This window comes from Cibotium barometz, chromosome 52 (assembly GCF_041138505.1).
Source record: "Cibotium barometz isolate CiBa-2024 chromosome 52, ASM4113850v1, whole genome shotgun sequence".
In the NCBI taxonomy this organism is placed as follows: Eukaryota; Viridiplantae; Streptophyta; class Polypodiopsida; order Cyatheales; family Cibotiaceae; genus Cibotium; species Cibotium barometz.
This window is the reverse complement of record NC_141097.1, coordinates 15505286-15524308: the sequence shown is the minus strand read 5'-3', so window position 1 is coordinate 15524308 and position 19023 is coordinate 15505286. Positions and strand designations below refer to the sequence as shown.

The following is a 19023-nucleotide window of genomic DNA, read 5'->3' as shown; positions in this document are numbered from 1 at the left end:
TACCAAGTTCTACACCCACTATTGGGCACTGATGACGTTAGTGGGGATGGAGTTGATGGTTTATTGTCTTGTGGATGACTATTATGAGGGTGAATTCTCCACTTTTGTACCTATCTACGGGCTCTCCAGTTGTCAACTTGGCATCTTGTGCCTGGATCTCTATGTGACATGCTACCAAGGAGTTCAACTCGGCTTCACGGTTTGAATCTTCCCACGTACTCGTCTCTCCGATCCTCCCAAAACTTCCAGGTTGAATCGTCAAACCATGCTCCGTTTTGCCCATATACAGCTTCTAACTTTGCCCTTTAGTGGCTGTAAAGAATAATCATGTCTTTGTGGCACTGGATTAAGGTGTGCATGTGACATAATTTTTCTTTCTTTTCCTTTTCTCTCTTTCATGTGTGGGCTTTGGCCTAATCCTCCTTGATGTGATGAGTCTGGTTCTCCTTGGTTTGTGGGCTTTGGTCTGATCCTCCTTGATGTGATGTGGGCTTTCATGTGTGGGCTTTGGCCTAATCCTCCTTGATGTGATGAGTCAGGTTCTCCTTCGTATGAGGAGTCTGATGGTCTCTGTTATTGGCAGCCTCGTCCATGTGACCCCGATGCAGCATGACCATACAATGTATGTAAAAACAACACCCATAATTTTGTTGGCGAGGATAAAAAACTGAAGTCTGAAAAACTGCAGTCCAAACCTTGCCCTGCTACAAATGCTAGGTAATGTATGGGAGGCCATAGCTTTTTCAGATTTGTTGCTTCAAATGGTCAAGACAACAATTATACACCCACGGCATTCAGGCATCTTTACTTGGTTCCATTTGGTAGCAACCCCCTCTCCCCCTCCTCTTCTCTTGCTCTACTGATATGTTTGGTTGAAATCTGATCTAAAACCCCTAATGGTGCTTTTCATGAAATCCAGGACAGGGGACAAAGTAGAAGGTATTCTCCTTCAACTCCACGTATACATGTGTTACTTGCAGGCCCTAAAGATCCTCACACTTTGCTTCTAGTTTTGGCCCGGTTCTGGGAAACAGATTGCTGTAGGGTCAAAAAAGGGTCCCCCTGGGGGACGGGGATTCCTATGTGGGTCCTTTCAGCTTCCCAAGAGCTCAACATGGCTCCAACCTAGCCCCCTAAACCTGCACATTTCTGTTAGTGCTAAAACATGCTAACTTATTTGATCTGCTCTTGGTGGAACACCCAGACCCTTTACGCATGGATTAGATGGTGGGCTACGTGTGGTGAACCTCTTAAAACTTCACGATTCTGATTAGCTATTTTCCCATTTTTTTCATGTGCAGGTGGTTGAAGATGTGCTTAACAAGGTTTTCCAGTTAAAATATCAGGAGTCTGCAGTTTGTTTGATGATGATATGGAGCATGAGCTTGGTATAGATGCAATGCACCCTTGATATTGCCTTGGAAACCTAGAATTCTTAAAGGCTTGTACAGTGGAAGCTTCTGAAAAAATAATTTGTTTAAGAAGAGGCTGATCATACATAGTGAAGGCTTTCTGGGAATTGGGCTGGTTTGCACAAGTCAAACGTCACATTGGTTGGAAGGTGGTGGCCAACAACAAACATCTAAGGCAGTTTCATGAAAACACTGCTAAATAAACTGGTTGCAAGGTTGGCTCTACTTGTAGGCCCTTGCCATGTCTTTTGTCCTGATATCGTATCTACAGGAAAGCCTAACTTGAATGTGATTATTTTGTCAAATCAATTGTCATGTAGCTCCATCTGGGATTTCAAAGGGTGTGCACCTGCCATTGTTGTATCCTTTGAAAAATGTATCATATCTTGATAGGAAGTTTGAAACCGATGTTCATTTTCGAGAAGCAGAGACTTTTGCTATGTATATTTTATGATGGATGTTTTTTAGTTCACTGACCTATATATGTATCAGTTGGTACAGCAGTATATGTACGTGTTAGTGCACATGTTGCTCTCTCTAGAAACCCTTATGGAGTTGTAATACCTATGCCCTGCCATTTTTGTACTAACAACTCATGAGTAGGTTAAATTCTTGTAATGAAATGAATGACCTCTGTCACTTACACATGGAGAGATTGGTGGATGTGTTGACATGCTCAATCAACATTTCTTCTTGTTTATATATTAAAATCAAATGATCATCCCTCATATGAATATCTTATATTACATCCTTGAGAGAGAGCAAGCGTGTGCTTGTACGTGTGCATGTGCATGTGCGCGAGTTAACATGGGGACAATTTTCAAGAAAAGATGCACAACTGTCATTACTCCCAAGACATCGCAAGGAGGTATATATTATTATTATGTCTATTTTTGCAAGTTATTATTATTTATTCTCAGATGTCTCTGTTAAGCTTTCCTATTTTTGATTTTGTTTGTTTTTAGTGATTCTCTTCCTTTTAAAATTATTCGGAAGTTCAAATTCATCTGGCCTTGTGAAGTTATATCGCAAACAAAGAGGATTTGTGATAGTTGGTTGGTAAGACCAGGTATATAGGCCTTGGAAGGCATTGCACGGTCTGAAACTGACTCCTCGAGCATGGTATGAGCAAATTATCATATATTTTGTGAGTATTTGGTCTTTTGAAAAGCTCGTTACATGAAAATTTATATATTTTCTTTAAGCAAGGCATGTACATGATCAGTGTCATTTATGTGGACGATCGGATTTTTTGGGAACCATGAGGAGAAGACCAAGCAGTTGAAGGAGATGTTGAGTTTAGAGTTGAAATGAAGACCTTGGGTTTATGCATTTTTGTTTGGGGATTGAGGTCTTTTAGACTTTGGAGGTCTTGCTCGAGGTATAGGTGATGCCATCTCTATTGTACCTCAAATGTATTTCAACACCCACATGATTGCCTTCCAATAGTTCTCTCGAGGCCGATTTGAGAACTTGCCCAATATATCAATTGCAAAGTTGATGTCCCACCATGTATTGGACAAAAAATTCAAACTCCCCACAAGATTCATTTACTCCTTTAGATCCTCCAAAGTGGAGAAGTGTCTTCCTTGGACAACTTGGCATCAACCTTCATAGAGATCCCAATTGACAAATGCGTTTAGTATTTCTCTTACATACTTCTAGTGAGAAATGAGGATGCAATCCGGTGCCTAAAAGACCTCAATTCCCAAACAAAAATGCATAAGCTTAAGGTCTATCACTTCAAACTTTGAACTGAGCATCTCCTTTGCTTGCTTGGTCTTCTCCTTATGGTTCCCAAAAAATATGATTGTCCACATAAATGACTGTGATAATGTATATGTCTTGCTTAGAGAAAATTTATAAATTTGCATGTAACAAGCTTTTAGAAAGACCAAATACTCACAAAATATATGACAATTTGCTCATACCATGGTAGAGGAGTTGGGACATCAGCTTTGCAATTGGTATACTGAGGAGGTTCTCGAATCAGCTTTGAGAGAATCATTAGAAGGCAGTCATGTGGGTGATGAAATACATCCTAGGTACACTGGAGTAGGTCATCACCTATACCTTGAGCAAGACCTTGGCTTAGATTGGGCAAAGATTGTACAAACATCCATTTTTGACTATTGTTTTTACTTGGGTATGGAGTTATCTCTTGGACCAGTAAGAAATAGCATGCAGTGGCCCTTTCTTCTATGGAGGTTCAGTGCAAGGCAGCTTGCTTTTCTTCATTTAAAGCGGTTTGGCTAAGAAGAACTTTGGGAGACATGGGAGCTCCACAAGAGTAGCCAACAGAGTTGTGTGACAATCAAAGTTGCATGGCAACCCGATGTTCTACTCTTGCACAAAGCACATTGAGATACAATAAAACTTTGTGCATGAGTTGATCATGAATAGGAGAGGTCGAGCTGATCATGGTTGGAGAGGTTATGCAATACATTCGAGGTATCCAATGTACATGGAGTATGACAGCACCTATACCTCTAGCATGACCTTGAGTGTATATTGTGACTTAAATTGGGTAGGAGATTATGATAACGTAAAATCAATTTTTGCTTATTGTTTTTTACTTGGGTCTGGAGTTATCTCATGGACCAATAAGAAATAACCTATAGTGGTTCTTTCTTCTACAAAGAATATAATACAACTTGCTTTGGTTTATGTGAAGCTGTGGTTGAGGATAATTTTGGGAGATGCACATGAGCATCCACAACAGTGGCAAAATTGCATAGCAATTACAAAGACCTCGATGTTTCATGCTTCCACGAAGCACATTAAGAAACATTATCACTTTGTGCACAAACTGATCATGGATAGGGAGGTCTTTCACGCTTCCACAAAGCACATTGAGAAACAATATCACTATGTGCATGAGTTGGTACGCTGGACATCTACAGTAGTAGAACTGTTGTGCTTTGCTGATAATGGAGAATTGTGCGGATATCTTAACAAAGTCTCTTGGGAGAGATTTATTGGAGCGACATCTTCATCGAATCAAAATTACGACCAAGCGGTGACATATTGTTCTATTTTGTAAGGCTCCCTTTATGAGGACTAGTTATTCTGTGCTAAACTTCCAGCCACCTGATTAATGTCTAGTTTATAAAATTGAAGTTGGCCATAGGTGGCCGGATGATTGTGGGAGTGCTTATGTAAATTTGGCACCATATTAAGTAGGATGCATATGAGTGAGGGTTGATAGACCACATTCTTTCCGACATACCTTATCCTTGGGTTATGATGGATGGGTATCGAGACAACCTCGGATGTGCTTAAGAGCTACACCTAAGATAGGCCACATTCTTTCTGACATACCTTATCCTTGGGTTATGATGCTCCGATGGGTATCGAGACAACCTCGGATGTGCTTAAGTAGGATGCATATGAGTGAGGGTTGATAGACCACATTCTTTCCGACATACCTTATCCTTGGGTTATGATGCTCGGATGGGTATCGAGACAACCTCGGATGTGCTTAAGAGCTACACCTAAGACCTATGGTCCTATGTTTCTTTTATTATCTTAATCAAATAATGTGATCAGTTCGGTCCATTTGGACTAGTAGGATGGTTGACCTATGATATTACCAACCCTAGGTACTATATATATAGACAAGTTTAGTAGACTTCTTGGTCATATATTGAGATCATAAAGTTTAGATCTATCTTCAATCAATTGGACACCCTTATTGCTAGTACACATGATAGCCTTAGTGAGATCTATCTTCAATGAATTGGACATCTTTGTTGCTAGTGCACATGATAGCCTTAGTTTCATACTCTACTTAGACCACCATCAAAGCTCCGTGTCAGAGGCATAGGTGGATAGACATCATTAGGATGTATTTCGTTTGCAAACATTAATTCAATTTTATTCTCCATCAAAGCTGCGTGTTTTGGAGCACACGAGCGGGAAGACATTATCAGTTTGTATTTAGATTACAAACATTAATTCAATATTATTCTCCATCAAAGCTCTGTGTCACAGCACGTGGCTAGGCATACGTTATCAATTTGTATCTGGTTTGCAAACATCGATTCAATATAATTCTCCATCTCTTCTACACTAAGATTTTTGTGCATACTTTAGACTCTTGTCCCTTCTCAACAAAACCACAATGTTGAGATACATAAACCACCTCATGTAAATCACCATTCAAGAAGGCAACCTTGATTACAACTGATGTACATTCCATCCATGCTACACGATTAGCCAATGCAATAATACATGGAATTGTAGCCATACGAGACGTGGGAGAAAAAGTCTCATCATAATCTATGTCCCTCTCAGAGCATAATCCGTTTGCAAACAAACCTTATCTTGTAGCGTCAACGTTACCATCAGCTTTACGCTTAACCTTATAAACCCACTTTGTACGAATAGCTTTTTTTTACCATAATTCAAATCTTCCAACCAAGTGTGATTTTTAAGAATTGAGTCGTACTCATTTTTGTGAATAGCCTACATCCAATGACCATTGTCGTGTTCTTCCTAAAAGAAAATAGGTTCCTTTTCATTGTAAATACTGGCAATGAGAGCATGATAGTGTTGATGCATCAACCATCACAGCCATGCCTGACTCTTTCTTCTTCTCTTTCTCCAGCCTTTTTATGCATTCATTGATATAGTGGTTGTTAACCCATTCTTAGAGTTAACAAGAGCTACTACCATTATCTTATATCAATGAGTCAAGGTAGATACACGAAAAGGTCATACATTCAAGATATGAAGCAATGGTGTCCAAGTCTACAACTTGGACGTGCGCCTGTAATGGTCTTGTGGAATACTTATGGTGATTTTCGCTTCAAAGAGTGTGTGGCCCATTAAGCTAGGATGAAGTCCCAAGTGATGTACTTCATGTGTATATTATGAGAGTAGTCATTGTAATAGCATTAGGCCTCTTATGAGCCTAAAGTGTCCGGCTGGCCACAGTTTAGTGAGTGTGAACACTTATGGCCATGTATATAAGTGAAAATATCTCATAATACAAGGACTCTCCCATTGTGCAATAGAGTCTTGCTCTTGATAATCCTCTTGTTGCTAATCTTTCTCTCTAATGTATGCTAGTGAGTGTGTGTGAGTGATGTGAGGTGAGAGGAGGGACGAGTACACGTAGTGCAACGCGGGAGTGTGACAACGCTCGTGGGAGACGCTGTGGAATTGCTTCTCAAGGAGTTGTAGAGCTTGGAGACCTCGAGAGTTACAAGCTCGGTCATTGGAAAGATCCTCATGACAGTTGCAATTCAGTAGGTAATCTCTTGTTGGATGTAATTTAAGGAGGGTTAGGGTGAGCCATAACATCTTTGGCGTCGCTGTCGGGGAATCATCCCTTGGCTTTTTCCATCATTTTTCTCTAATCTATGTATTACCCATTTTCCATTATCTTGAATGGTTTTCCATGAAAAAGATGTGGATTTGATGGAGATTTGTGTTTGATTTTGTGAGAAATAGCTTTCTTTTTTATTTTGTAAAAAAATGTTCTTTTAGCTTAATTTGTTGTTTTTGTTGTAGATAATGTGGTTTTTAATGTTCCTAGGGCTTGCACATAATTTGTATTAGGCTTTGTTTGCATCCATTGTATCAAACAATGCTATGGAATGCAATTTCTAGTGATTTTTAGCTCTCTTTAGAATTAAACATAGAACTAGAATCATTAATTTTTGGTTGATTTGTATGTTTTTTGTTTGATTTGTATGCATTAGAGTGAGCAAGTATTAGGAGTAGCTTAATTATTGAAAACATTTCTCAAAAACATCAAAAAATCGTTGAAATCGACTAACCTTCCTTAATTGATTGATTTTTGTCATTAAGGGTGATTAATCCAATTTAATAGGCAAAAAGATTAGAAAATATACTTTTTGGAGTCAAATTTGATCATATAAGAGGTTGAAATTAGTGTTTTTGGATGTTTTGTGAGCATCTAGATGCATCAAAACATGTAATTGCATCAATTTTTTCATTAATTTGAGGAATTGTCTCTCTTTTGCTTAATTTTGCATAAATAGAAGAGACTAAATTAAGAGTTTAATTAATTTCTAATTATACATTAATTTACATATTAGTTGATGCACATAGCTTAGCAATTTCATGCTCTATCCAATGATGCTCTTTATTAGTCCAAAAGGAGAAAAGACTAGTGGAAGGATTAATTCTTGATTAATTCTAGGAATATGAAACAAAAATGGGATCTGAAGCTAAAACAAAAACTGAAACATCCATTGTTCCACTTGAAGATTCTATCATGATATGGTTGGATTTTCCTACTACAGGCAATGATGTTAAGCATAAATGCACGTTGATTAGCCCTCAAGCTAGTCATAACATCATGACAATAGACACCTTGTCATTTGTACAACCTAAAATCATACCTAGAGACAATGGTCTTGAAAGAGATGCCAATGGAGAAAACATTGAAGTTCCAAGATACTTTAGCTATGCTACTCAAACAATCGGTGGAGATGTGGAATTTAGATTCCATGTTTTCCCAGATCCCCTTGAGTGTGATATCATCCTTGGTGGAACTTGGATACATGACTCGTTGTATTCAATTGATGAATCTATACAAACAGTCACCTTGAACACTCCTGTAGGCGTTGTGCAATTGCTATTTCGGGAGGAAGAGACCTTGGAAGAGTTGGAACTTCCAACATATCTTATGGAGAATATCCCAAGAATTATAGTTGGATTGGAACTTTCCAATAAAATCACTATAATTCAAGCACAACTTTATCCAAAACGAGAGCAGAATCTGATGACTCGAGTTATGGGATTTGTTAGGTCAACCAACACTTACAGCTCATTCTGAAAGAATTCTATTTAAAAAAGATTCGAACATGCCATGTTTGGGGTACTTTGAACATACAATGTATATTGAAACTAATTCCCTTACTTGCTTGTGGTTGAGTATGTGTTGGAAGCAGATTTGATCTTGGGACATAAATGGACTATTGCTACCCAAGCACCTTTGTGCTTTGCTTTCTAGCGATGATAGGGTCATCATGATTGTCAATGACACAAAGTTGACAATACCATACTGCAAGGAAGAGGATCCAACCCTAATGGATTTCTATGATGCTGAACGCAAAAAGTTACAAGCCTCTTCCACGGAACCCCCTCTACACAATGACCTACCATCTGCATCAATGACCAACCTCGATAAAGCATCTATCCTCTCAACTCCATCCTCACCACAACAAGGTCCAATGCCACCCACAACCTCGCAATCCACATCGATTCCTGAAGAAGTTCCCCAAGCGCAACCATCTAACAAGGAACTCAAAGGAAAAGTCTTGGAGCTCATACCTCTTCATCAACAAACCTCACCAAAGGAGACGACAATATGCTCAAAGCCTCATAATTGAGAACCTTTACATGGTAAGATGTATGGTGCCCAAAATTAAAATAGGTACCCAAATACTTAGCATTAAGGCTTACAAATCTTCACAATTAGGAAACTATAGCCTCCAATCTTTCCAAAATATAACTTGTGTTGCCGAAAGCTATTGTTTTGCAGAAGAGATGATCCTACTATAGCAAAAGTTGTAAGGATTATGTATTTGAGTATAGGATTGTACAAGGGACAAGAGATAATTCATTGATCAAGGGAGGTGAGGTTGGAGAAGCCGCGTCGGGGGGGGAGGGGGGGTTGGTGGTAGCATTAGGAGGCACAAGATCTAGCAGTAGATGTCATATAGGGGCAGAGCTACATTAGGATATGATAAACATGAGCAGGTGGCAAAGCTAGGAGAAGAGGGGGCAAGGGAAAAAAGAGAGAGAATGGGGCAACGGGACGAGTGGCAAGGGAGCACAGGTGGCCAAAGCTAGGAGAAGAGGGTGCAAGGATGACAAAGAGACACAGGGCGATGGGGGAGTTGAAGAGGGGGTTAGGCACATGAGGCAAGAAAAGGGAGGGGTGAAAATGAATGGAACACATTGTACGTAGGGGGGTGCACTACAAGCATTCAAAGGCGAGGTAGGGGGTATGGTCTTTAATAATAACAATAATAATATTGTTATTGTTGTTATTTTTCTCTTTTTAATAGTATTATTATTTTATGTGTGTGTGTGTGTGTGTGTGTGTGTGTGTGTGTGTGTGAAATGAAGGGAAGAAAGAGAAATAGGAGAGAGAAATAGGGGGTTATTTTTAAGGATTATACACACACACACACACACACACACACACATGTATATATTTTGAAATATAAAATTAAAAAGAAAAAGTAAAGGGAGAAAATAAGAAAGATGTTTTTTTATTGAAAAGTAAAAATAAGGGAGAAATTATATATATATATATATATAGATAGATAGATAGATAGATAGATAGATAGAGAGAGAGAGAGAGAGAGAGAGAGAGAGAGAGAGAGAGATTTGGTTAACCAAAAAAGGAGGGGGGGTGTGCAAAAGTGTATTTGCATGCATGTTCATGTGGATGTGCATGTGTAAACGAGGATGTACAAGGTGTTAGTGTGTGCGCATGTATGCAAGTGCACACATAACGTGTGGGGATGTGTACAAAAATGGGAGTGCACGAAGAGCAAAGGTGCATGCACATGTGTGCATGAAGTGCAAAGGTAAGTGCACGAAGTGTAAAAGTGTGTGGGGTGCTTATGCAAAGGGGGCAAGTTCCCATGTAGGTGAATGTGCACTTGCAACATGCACATGTGAAGTGTAAATGGAGGTGCATGGGGTGCATGTGCGGTGAAAGAATATACATGCAACTACTTCTTGTAGATATGAGTTCGTCTCATGATGAAGGATAACCCTAATGCCCTTATTTTAGGAGTTGGTTGCAGTGCTGTTAGAAGAGAAATCACAGCAAAACTAAATGAGTATGCATATGGGAGATTAGACATTTGCCTGCTGGGCAAAAAGGTAGTAAAGGCAAAGCAATTTCTCAAGGTAGTTATAAGACAAAGGAAAAATCAGCCTAATCTTCGGGCAAGGATGCTAAGAAGGGGGGTGATAAGCCTAAGAAGAAAGTAAAATGCAACTATTATCAGAAGCTATGCGGCTCACCCTAGCCCTCCTTGAAACACATCCAACAAGAGATTACCTGGTGAACTGCAAATGTCATTGATGAGGATCTTTCCAATGGCCAAGATCGTAACCCTCGAGGTCTCCAAGCTCTACAACTCCTTGAGAAACAATTCCATCGCATCTCCCATGAGCGTTGTCACACCGTCGCATTGCACTACATATACTCGTCCCTCCTCTCATCTCACATCACACACACACACTCACTAGCATGTATTAGAGAGAGAGATTAGCAAGAGGATTAGCAAGAGCAAGACTCTATTTCACAATGGGAGAGTCCTTGTATTATGAGAGATATTCACTTATATACATAGCCATAAATATTCACACTCACTTAAACTGTGGCCGGTCAGGCACTTTATACTCTCTATGTTTTGCCTTCTTGCACATCATCTCTACACGGATGATATTGGTTTTAGGACAATGAATGAAAATGAGTGAAGTCATACTGTGGGATGAGGTGGCTTGCCAAGAAGTGGAAGTCACACTATACAATGAGTAAAAATGAGTGAAGTCACACTGGGTAATGAGGTACACAATGAGGTGGCTTATAAAGGAGTAAGAGTTGGAAAGTTACTACTATGTTGAGATGTTAAGGATAATAATTGGAAAACAACAATATCATTTCCCTATCAATTTATAATAGATCTCAAGAGGAGAAGGCTTCATGACCATCTCTATAAGTCTAGACACTACATCTCTGATGCGTGTTGCTACACGAGGCAATAGACCTTGTAGGCACAACCTACAAGACAAGGATGTAGAAGTCATCCACCCCCCAAACCAAGGTATTGGGGAAAAATCATCCAAAGCCTTTGCTGCTAAAGGAGCCCAACTAGCATAGCAAGAATCCTAGTCAAGGACATAACCATCAATCTAAGTGCTCTCACCATAAATCTCCTTCTCATTTCTCTCTCTCTCTCTCTCTCTCTCTCTCTCTCTCTCTCATTACTCGTATCTCTATTTCTACCATGTCTCTTAATTTCTCTCTCTTTCTTTCTCCCTTTCTCGTTCTCAATTCACTATCATCTGTCTCTCTTTTCTTATATGCCATGGAAAATAACAATACTCATTATCCGTTAATAAACACTGATATTATGTTGCTAATTGTACTTGGGAGACACTTGAGTTCAAAGGCTTTTGACCAAGAATAAATGATTGACAAACTTTATTAACAAGAAAAGTCTTTTGGCTCACCACATGATTGACAAACTTTATTTTAACAAGAAAAAATGTGTTTATTTCTAACCTAATACAAAAACCATACCTAGTTTCCTGATGAGCTTGCTCACGCAAGAGGCTCAAGCAGGAATAGTGCTCAAGTGACTCTAGTCCATCACGAGGAAGTTCATCCTGTTGATCCACAATATATAGTTAATGCCTCACAAGAACAAGTAGTATACTTTATCAAAATGATGCAGATGCATTGCTTCTTTACGACATATCGCAGGCATTTCTCGAGTACAGGTATGACTTTGCATTATTAACTAAAGAAATTAGAATCATATGCTTTTTAAAATTTTGCATGATTGAGTAAGAAAAAAGAATCTTAAGTTTTCTTTTGAGTAAGCTCTTGTAGTGGTTTGAGCTCCAAATATGTTTAAGTAAGAGTGATCTTGTAGTGATTTGAACATGGGACTCCCAAAAGGAAGCTCATATTGGGGACATCATATCCTCCCTTAAGAGGGGATGGGGACTCGAGGGTAAGGGCTCATGATTATTATGCATTACATATGCAAGTGCCCATGAGGGTTGCCATACCACATAGGCATCTTTTGGCAACTTGTCATATGCTCTGGACCTTGTCTATGACAATCAATCAGCAAAAGTAGTATGCAAGTTGGCTCCTCAAAGCTATGTCGCTCTAGATCCAAGGACTTGGACTGATGAATTTCTGAAGCGTGGTCTCTAGTACACATAGCCACTATGAGTACCAGGATATGCTACTTATGGAGATGGAGTCAACAGAGTTCTTCAGTCACTGAGGTATAGAGGCGTGGAGAAGGTCTTGCAGAGGTCGTTGAGAGAAAGAGGATGAAGAGCCTAACAAGCTACAGCCAGAGGCCTACTACACATACCTAGGATGATGCTTACACAGATGGAGTTAGCAGAGTTCTTCAGTGCTGTGCACGCCGCCTGCAGCTTACAGAGGCGTGGAGAAGGTCTTGGTGCCAGAACAGGTCGTTGAGAAAGAGGATGAAGCACCTAACCAACTTCTAGTACACATAGCCACTATGAGTACCGGGATGATGCTTACAGAGATGGAGTTAGCAGAGTTCTTCATCAGTCACTGAAGTAACGGCCGCCGCCAGCTTACAGAGGTGTGGAGAAGGTCTTTGCGCAGGCTGAGACTGGGATGAGAACTACACCTACTGTTGAAGATGCTGGAGCTGTTGGAGGAGAAGGGCGTGGCTAGCTTGTGAGCAAAGCAGTTAAACAGGGCTCTGCATGTCGCTGGGCAACACCACGGTATGCTTAGTTACTGATGAGACTGTTAGCTTCACACGATCGTTGCAGTATATATTTATTTTAAATCAAAATATAAAGGATTATTAAGTCAAACACATAGTCTTACTATCAATGTTCAAAACTATTCATAGCCAAATCAAGGCTCTTTACTTTATTATGGGGATGATCTGGAATTCGGCCTTCTAGCCTCTATAGACTGGGTTACAATCCCTACGGGACCATACACCTCATCATCGGATAGCTGATGTGACGAGGACTCAAGCCGGCCTATTGCCCTCTCAGCCTCCATCACTTGATCCTCTCACCCCTTAGAGGAGTGTCTACACGCTACTGCACTAGCTTAGGCCCGCAAAACTAGGCAGCATCACAATATTCACCTCCATTGGTAAAATCTTATTCTCCCAATAGTATGAGGGATACCTTGGGTCGACTTCAAGCCTCGCTAACGTCGTCACCCGGCTACACAAGCACAAAAACGAGGTTAGCGGTGTCGAGGGGGGGAGAAGATATACCTTTACTTCTTAACTCAATCAAGATAATAATTTACAAACTAAACTCTAGAATATGACTGATTTCATCACTTTCCTTAAGAAAATAACAATTTCACAGAAATTTTGGTATAAAGAAAAGTAGCATCTTCTTTCTTAATTTCTGTAAAGTTAACGTTAAAGATTAATTTTTTAAAAATCTCCTTTTAAACGATGACCAAGCTAACCTACATTAATTCTTTGTGGGGCTCCCAAGGGGAGAGATGGGGCGGCATCTAGAGCAACCTCTCTAGACTCATTGTTGTACGCATCTCTCGAGGCGATACTTTGGCACTTTTGTGAAGGAGCCATTTTTCCTACCTTCTTGTAGGCCACAATGTCACGAATCCAACGCTTCAATTGGATCACAAATCGGAGCTCATTTGCTCAAGCTATGAGCAAAAAACTCCTAGGTGTGAACCACCTCTAAGAGGCTAAAAGCCCTTACTAAAGTCAGCGCTAATGGGGGGGAAAGGTGTCCTTAAATTGGATGTGCAGGGAGAAGGTTATAGCTAAAGGGGGAGAAGGGGGAGTCCTCCCTTAAGTCTATTCACACAGGAGGGGGAGAGCACAGCTAGGGACACTCTACTCTCAAGGGTGACAGAAGGGAAAAAATATTCTGTTGAGGGCTTACTTGGAGTTGGGCAAAAATGGCTTGCTGGAAGAGGGGTGCAGAGGGTTCTCTGGTGTAGTCCCCTATAGAGTGCCGAGTACGGACTATCGGGTACAAGCACTGTGCAGAGTATCGGGTGTGGGCAGAGGAGGGTGCTGGGTGTCTCGACCAACGAGGTACTAGGGGGGTTTATATAGGTGCGGGTACGGGTACAGGTGTAGGGAAAGGGAGAGCAAAGCGTGGGTGCAAAGGACGATGTACAACAAAAGTACACCAACCTATGGGCCTAGGGAAAGGAATGGTACCTGTACGTGGGCAAAAGCTATGGTACGCATGTACCTTCCAGGTCAGAGACAGCATGGGCATCCATGTGGTGGTCTATGTGGACCGTACACTAGGGCGGTCGGCCTTTAGTCCTCGCATAGGCGTTGTACAGGCGCTCGAGTGTGTGTACGATATCTTTTTGTGGCGGCGGGGACCCCTAATTTGGGACGTCAGCCTCGCTATGCATGACAAAGCACCTAGTGGTGTGAAAAAAAAAACGACGAAAATATCCGAGGTGTCTCCCTAGTCGTAGGATGGCTGACTATTTGTCAATCAGACACCAGGTCGTGCATTTATTAAGGTTCAAGTTTATCGTAATTTAATGAAAATAAATAAAAATTTACGTATAGGCTCAATCCAATGTCTGTTTTGGATGCAGTAAAATCCTATATTAGGATAAAATCATGTGCAGATTCCAAATTTAGACTCAAAATTCTAAGATTCTAAGTGGAAACAGTTTGTTTATTAAAATTGTGGATTTTTACACCACAAAAAGACCATAAATTCATGGGCATATATTATTATTGAAGATGGGCATGTTACATCCTTCCTCCCTTAAAGAAATCGAGATGTCCTTGTCGCTTCATCTTCCCAAGTCGCATCTTCTTCAGGATACTAAATGTTCTACAAGATTTCTATTATGGAGTTGCCTTTCTCTAGAATCTATGGTCCTACTAGGCTGCAACTCAAGGACTCCCTAAGTTGGGATTACAACTTGTTCATTATCACGAATATGATCGAGACTAGGTACATAAGGTTTTAACAAACTTACATGAAATACATTATGGACCTTGATATGGACTGGGAGCTAGAGCTTATAGACACTTTTACCCAAACACTTGATAACTCTTTAGGGCCCACAATATCTTGGGCTGAGTTTCTTATATTTCTCAAGTGACAGAGAACTACGCTCGGGTTGCACTCGTAGAAGAACTTTGTCTCCTTCCTTAAAGATCCTTTCAAACCTCCTTGTGTCAGCATAATGCTTTTGCCGATCTTGAGCAGCTTTAATATCTTTTTGGATCACATTGGTCTGTTTCTCCATCTCTTCGAGCATTTTTCTGGATGCCTCAACTCTTATGGTTTGATCAAAGAAATTTAGAGGAGATAAACATTCTTGCCCATAGAGTGCTTTGAATGGTGACATTCCTATGCTCTGATGATAAGATGTATTATAAGCAAATTTTACCAAAGGAAGGTATTAAATCCATCTTCTTGGTTCCCGTCCTCCACAATATGCCCTAAGAATGTCTTCAATTACTTGGTTGACTCTCTCAGGTTGGCCATCAGTCTCTGGATGATAAGCTGTACTAAAGCAAAGTTGAGTTCCCAAGGCCTGAAATAAGGACTACCAAAACTTTGAAGTGAAATCAGAATCCCGATCATTGACTATCCTCTTTGGGAGACCATGAAGCTTGAAGACCTCCTTGACGAATAACCAAGCAACATCAGAAGCTTTGAAGGTTTTCTTTGCTGGTATAAGATGAGCTACTTTGGTAAGCAAGTCCACCACCGCTAAAATGGAATCATATCCTCCTTGTATAGTGGGGAGACTTGTGACAAAATCCATGCTAATGCATTCCCACTTCATCTTGGGGATATCCAAGGGTTGAAGATTCCCACGCATCTTGACTCTTTCAGCTTTGATCCTTTGACATAAGAGAGATTGCTTCAAGTACCGAAGGACATCATTTTTCAGGCTTGCCCAATGATAGCTCCTCCTTACAGCATTCAATGTTTTTGCATAGCTTGGATGCCCTGCAAAAACGGGGCTATCATGAGCTTCATCATGAGCTTCATGGAGGATTAGCTTTTTTAGAGCTAGATCCTTAGGAATACATAGCCTGTGATTGAAGTAAAGACTCCCATCATGGATGAAGTACCCCTTGAATAGATTTTTCTCTTTCTCTGAAGTTCCCCCTTCTTCTACTAACTTGACCATCCTCTGGTAATCAGGATCAGGAGAGATGAGACTTATTTGACCTTGTCCAATATGGGATTATTTAGCATTGAAATCGCACTCAAGAAAGATTTACGGCTAAGTGCATCTGCTACCACATTATCCTTTCTAGGGCAGAATTTGATGTCGAAGTCATATTCCTGTAAGATTTCAATCCATCTTCTCTGCCTCATGTTGAGGTTAGGCTGGGTAAAGATCCACTTCAGACTCTTGGTCAGTTTTACAAGCTAGAATTTGCCCCCCTAAGAGATAATATTAGTCTCCATAATTTGAGGCAATGAACAATTGCTAAGAGCTCTAAATCATGGGTGGCATAATTTGCTTCATATTACTTCAGCTTGCTAGAAGTATAAGCCACTGGTCTCCCTTCTTGTCCTAAGATACCACAAAGTGCTAGACTACTGGCATCAGTAATAACCTGTTATGATCCATGTTAATTAAATATCTTTTGACATTCAAAAACCATCCTCAATAAGATGCAAAATGGATACCCGAGAAATTTTTCCGAGCTTATCCTGAGATCCTTCGTTCTTTTCAAACCCAGCAAACCTGCAATTGAGGACAATTGCAAACTCAAGCAAGAGGGATGTTATGAGAATATATTTTAAGTCCTCTTTAAGAATATTATTTTTCCCTCTTAAGTAATTTGGGGACGCCTAGGTTACTCTTGCGTCATGCCGGCTAGGTTAATATCGTGGGTGACACCACTATAAATATTAATACGTGCGGTATATGACGTATGCTTGGGGCCGTCTATGATTATTTCAGTTAGGTTTGTATTGGCAGGGTGATCCCTGGAAGTACTTACGCCTGGTAGTCATGAGTTGGTTATGATTTGTGCCTGTTTAATATTTGTGGGATTAATTTAATTATTTATTGGGCTTATATTTTCAGGTCAAGAAGATTACGAGGATTAATGAATAATGTTGAGGAGAATGTTTCTTATGCGCATCATATTTAGTAACCTTAGTAGTTGATTTTTCCATTTTGATACATTGGAAAAAATACATTTATGATGTTGAATTTATTAAAGCCTAAAGGCTTTACCCTAGCCCATATTTTACACTCTATTTTTGTTGTGGAAGAGTGTCGTGCTCTCTAAAAACACACTTTGTATATTTTTGGGGGCTATGGCCTATTTTTGATGGAAAGCTAATAATAAAAATACTCTTGAGTGGGGGAAGGCCACGCACAAGGGGAGGAAGATTGCACCCAGCCTGGTGTTAATGGTGATGTTTTTCTTTCTCTTGTCTTATGTTTTGTTATATGCTTTAATTTTCAATTTAATTCAAGTAGTTGTTTTAATATTTGATATATTTTATGAGTTTTTGATTATTCTCTTCAAGAAAATTAAAGGTCCCATTAGAGTGGTATCAGAGCTTTGGTGTAATTAATTTTCTTGAAGGCGGTCAAAAGAGGTGAAAGAGACAAAAAAAAAGAGGTGATTTTGGTAATTTTCTTGAATTTAAATTAAAGAAGAACACGTTTAGGGATTTTTGTTTATGCATGGATGAAATAAAGCTTGTTTTTGACCATTGGGTAATCAATCTCCATCAATCTATTGCCCAAAGGGTAAAACTAGGTGAAAAACCATTAGTGGGTTTTCCAAAACCATAAAACCACCTTCCTCTTCACTAATCCTTTTCTTAATCTATCCGTACGGATTGAAAGAGCAAGCAAAGGAGCATGGAGAGCCATAATCAGAATTGCTAAACCTTTCCTTTGCTCAGTTTCTATAATAGAGGGATGAGAATTGTTCAAGAGTTGTTTTCAAAAATTACTTTTAATATTTATTTATTTTTTTCCTCCTCAGTTGATGAAGCGCTGGGTGCAAGCTTAAAGTAATATATATATATATTTATTTATTTATTTATTTTTATTTTTTAATTGATTTTTTTTTATTTCTCTCTCCCTCCTTCATACCCGGCGGCGAGCGCTGCGAATTCAGGGAGGGGAGGAATTTTCAGATCTGCGCGAAATCCAAGAGGCCCTGAATTTTTTCTCTCCATCCGACCTCTCTCCATCCGGCCCCGACGACGCCAAGCGCTGCGAATTCAAGGGGGGAGGAATTTTCAGACCCGAGCGCTTATTGAGGCTTTAAAAAAAAGCTTTGTTATTACAAAGCTTATATTAGCTAAAAGCTTTATAAGCTTAAAATGTTTATTTTTATTTTTTATTAGATGCTGTGAATTTTTTTCGTGGACTGTTTCCTTTATGCGCTCCAGCATTTGGCGTTGGGCATTTGCCAGGTTATAAGCTTTATGAGATAAAGCTTTTTAATAAGCTTTGATTTTAATAAAGCTTTATGAGATAAAGCTTAGTATAAAGCTTTGATTTTTTTTTATTTTTTTTATTTTTTTAAAAAGGGAGACCATATCTATAAATATATCACCTCTTCTCTAAATTTGGGTTAGCTGAGCTGGTAGTTTCAGGCTCTTAAAAAAGCTTTTATTATAAAGCTTTGTTAAGTTTTTTTTCCAATAAGCTTTCCAATAAGCTTAAAGCTTTACAAAAAAGATCAATAAAATGTTTTACAAAGAAAATATTTTTTGACTATTCCCATCATATTTTATGGAAAAGAATCTCATGTACATATAGTTAGTTTGGATTTCTTCTACATATTTTTAGAACTTGCCTCAAGAGAAATTTTGAGAGTTGTCAAATTCTTGTGAAGAATGT

The 19023-nt window shown here is 39.5% G+C and overlaps 1 protein-coding gene across 1 annotated transcript in view; it reads left to right on the top strand.

Annotated features, from left to right (window-relative positions):
- LOC147608856 (4-hydroxy-3-methylbut-2-enyl diphosphate reductase, chloroplastic-like) overlaps positions 1 to 1856 on the top strand; it is a 37522-nt gene extending 35666 nt beyond the window's left edge. Inside the window, exon 10 of the mRNA XM_086788159.1 lies at positions 1302 to 1856. Within this exon, the coding sequence (XP_086644285.1) occupies positions 1302 to 1394 (93 nt within the window). The 3' untranslated portion in view covers positions 1395 to 1856. The remainder of the gene's footprint in view (positions 1 to 1301) is intronic.
- Positions 1857 to 19023: the final 17167 nt, after the last annotated feature.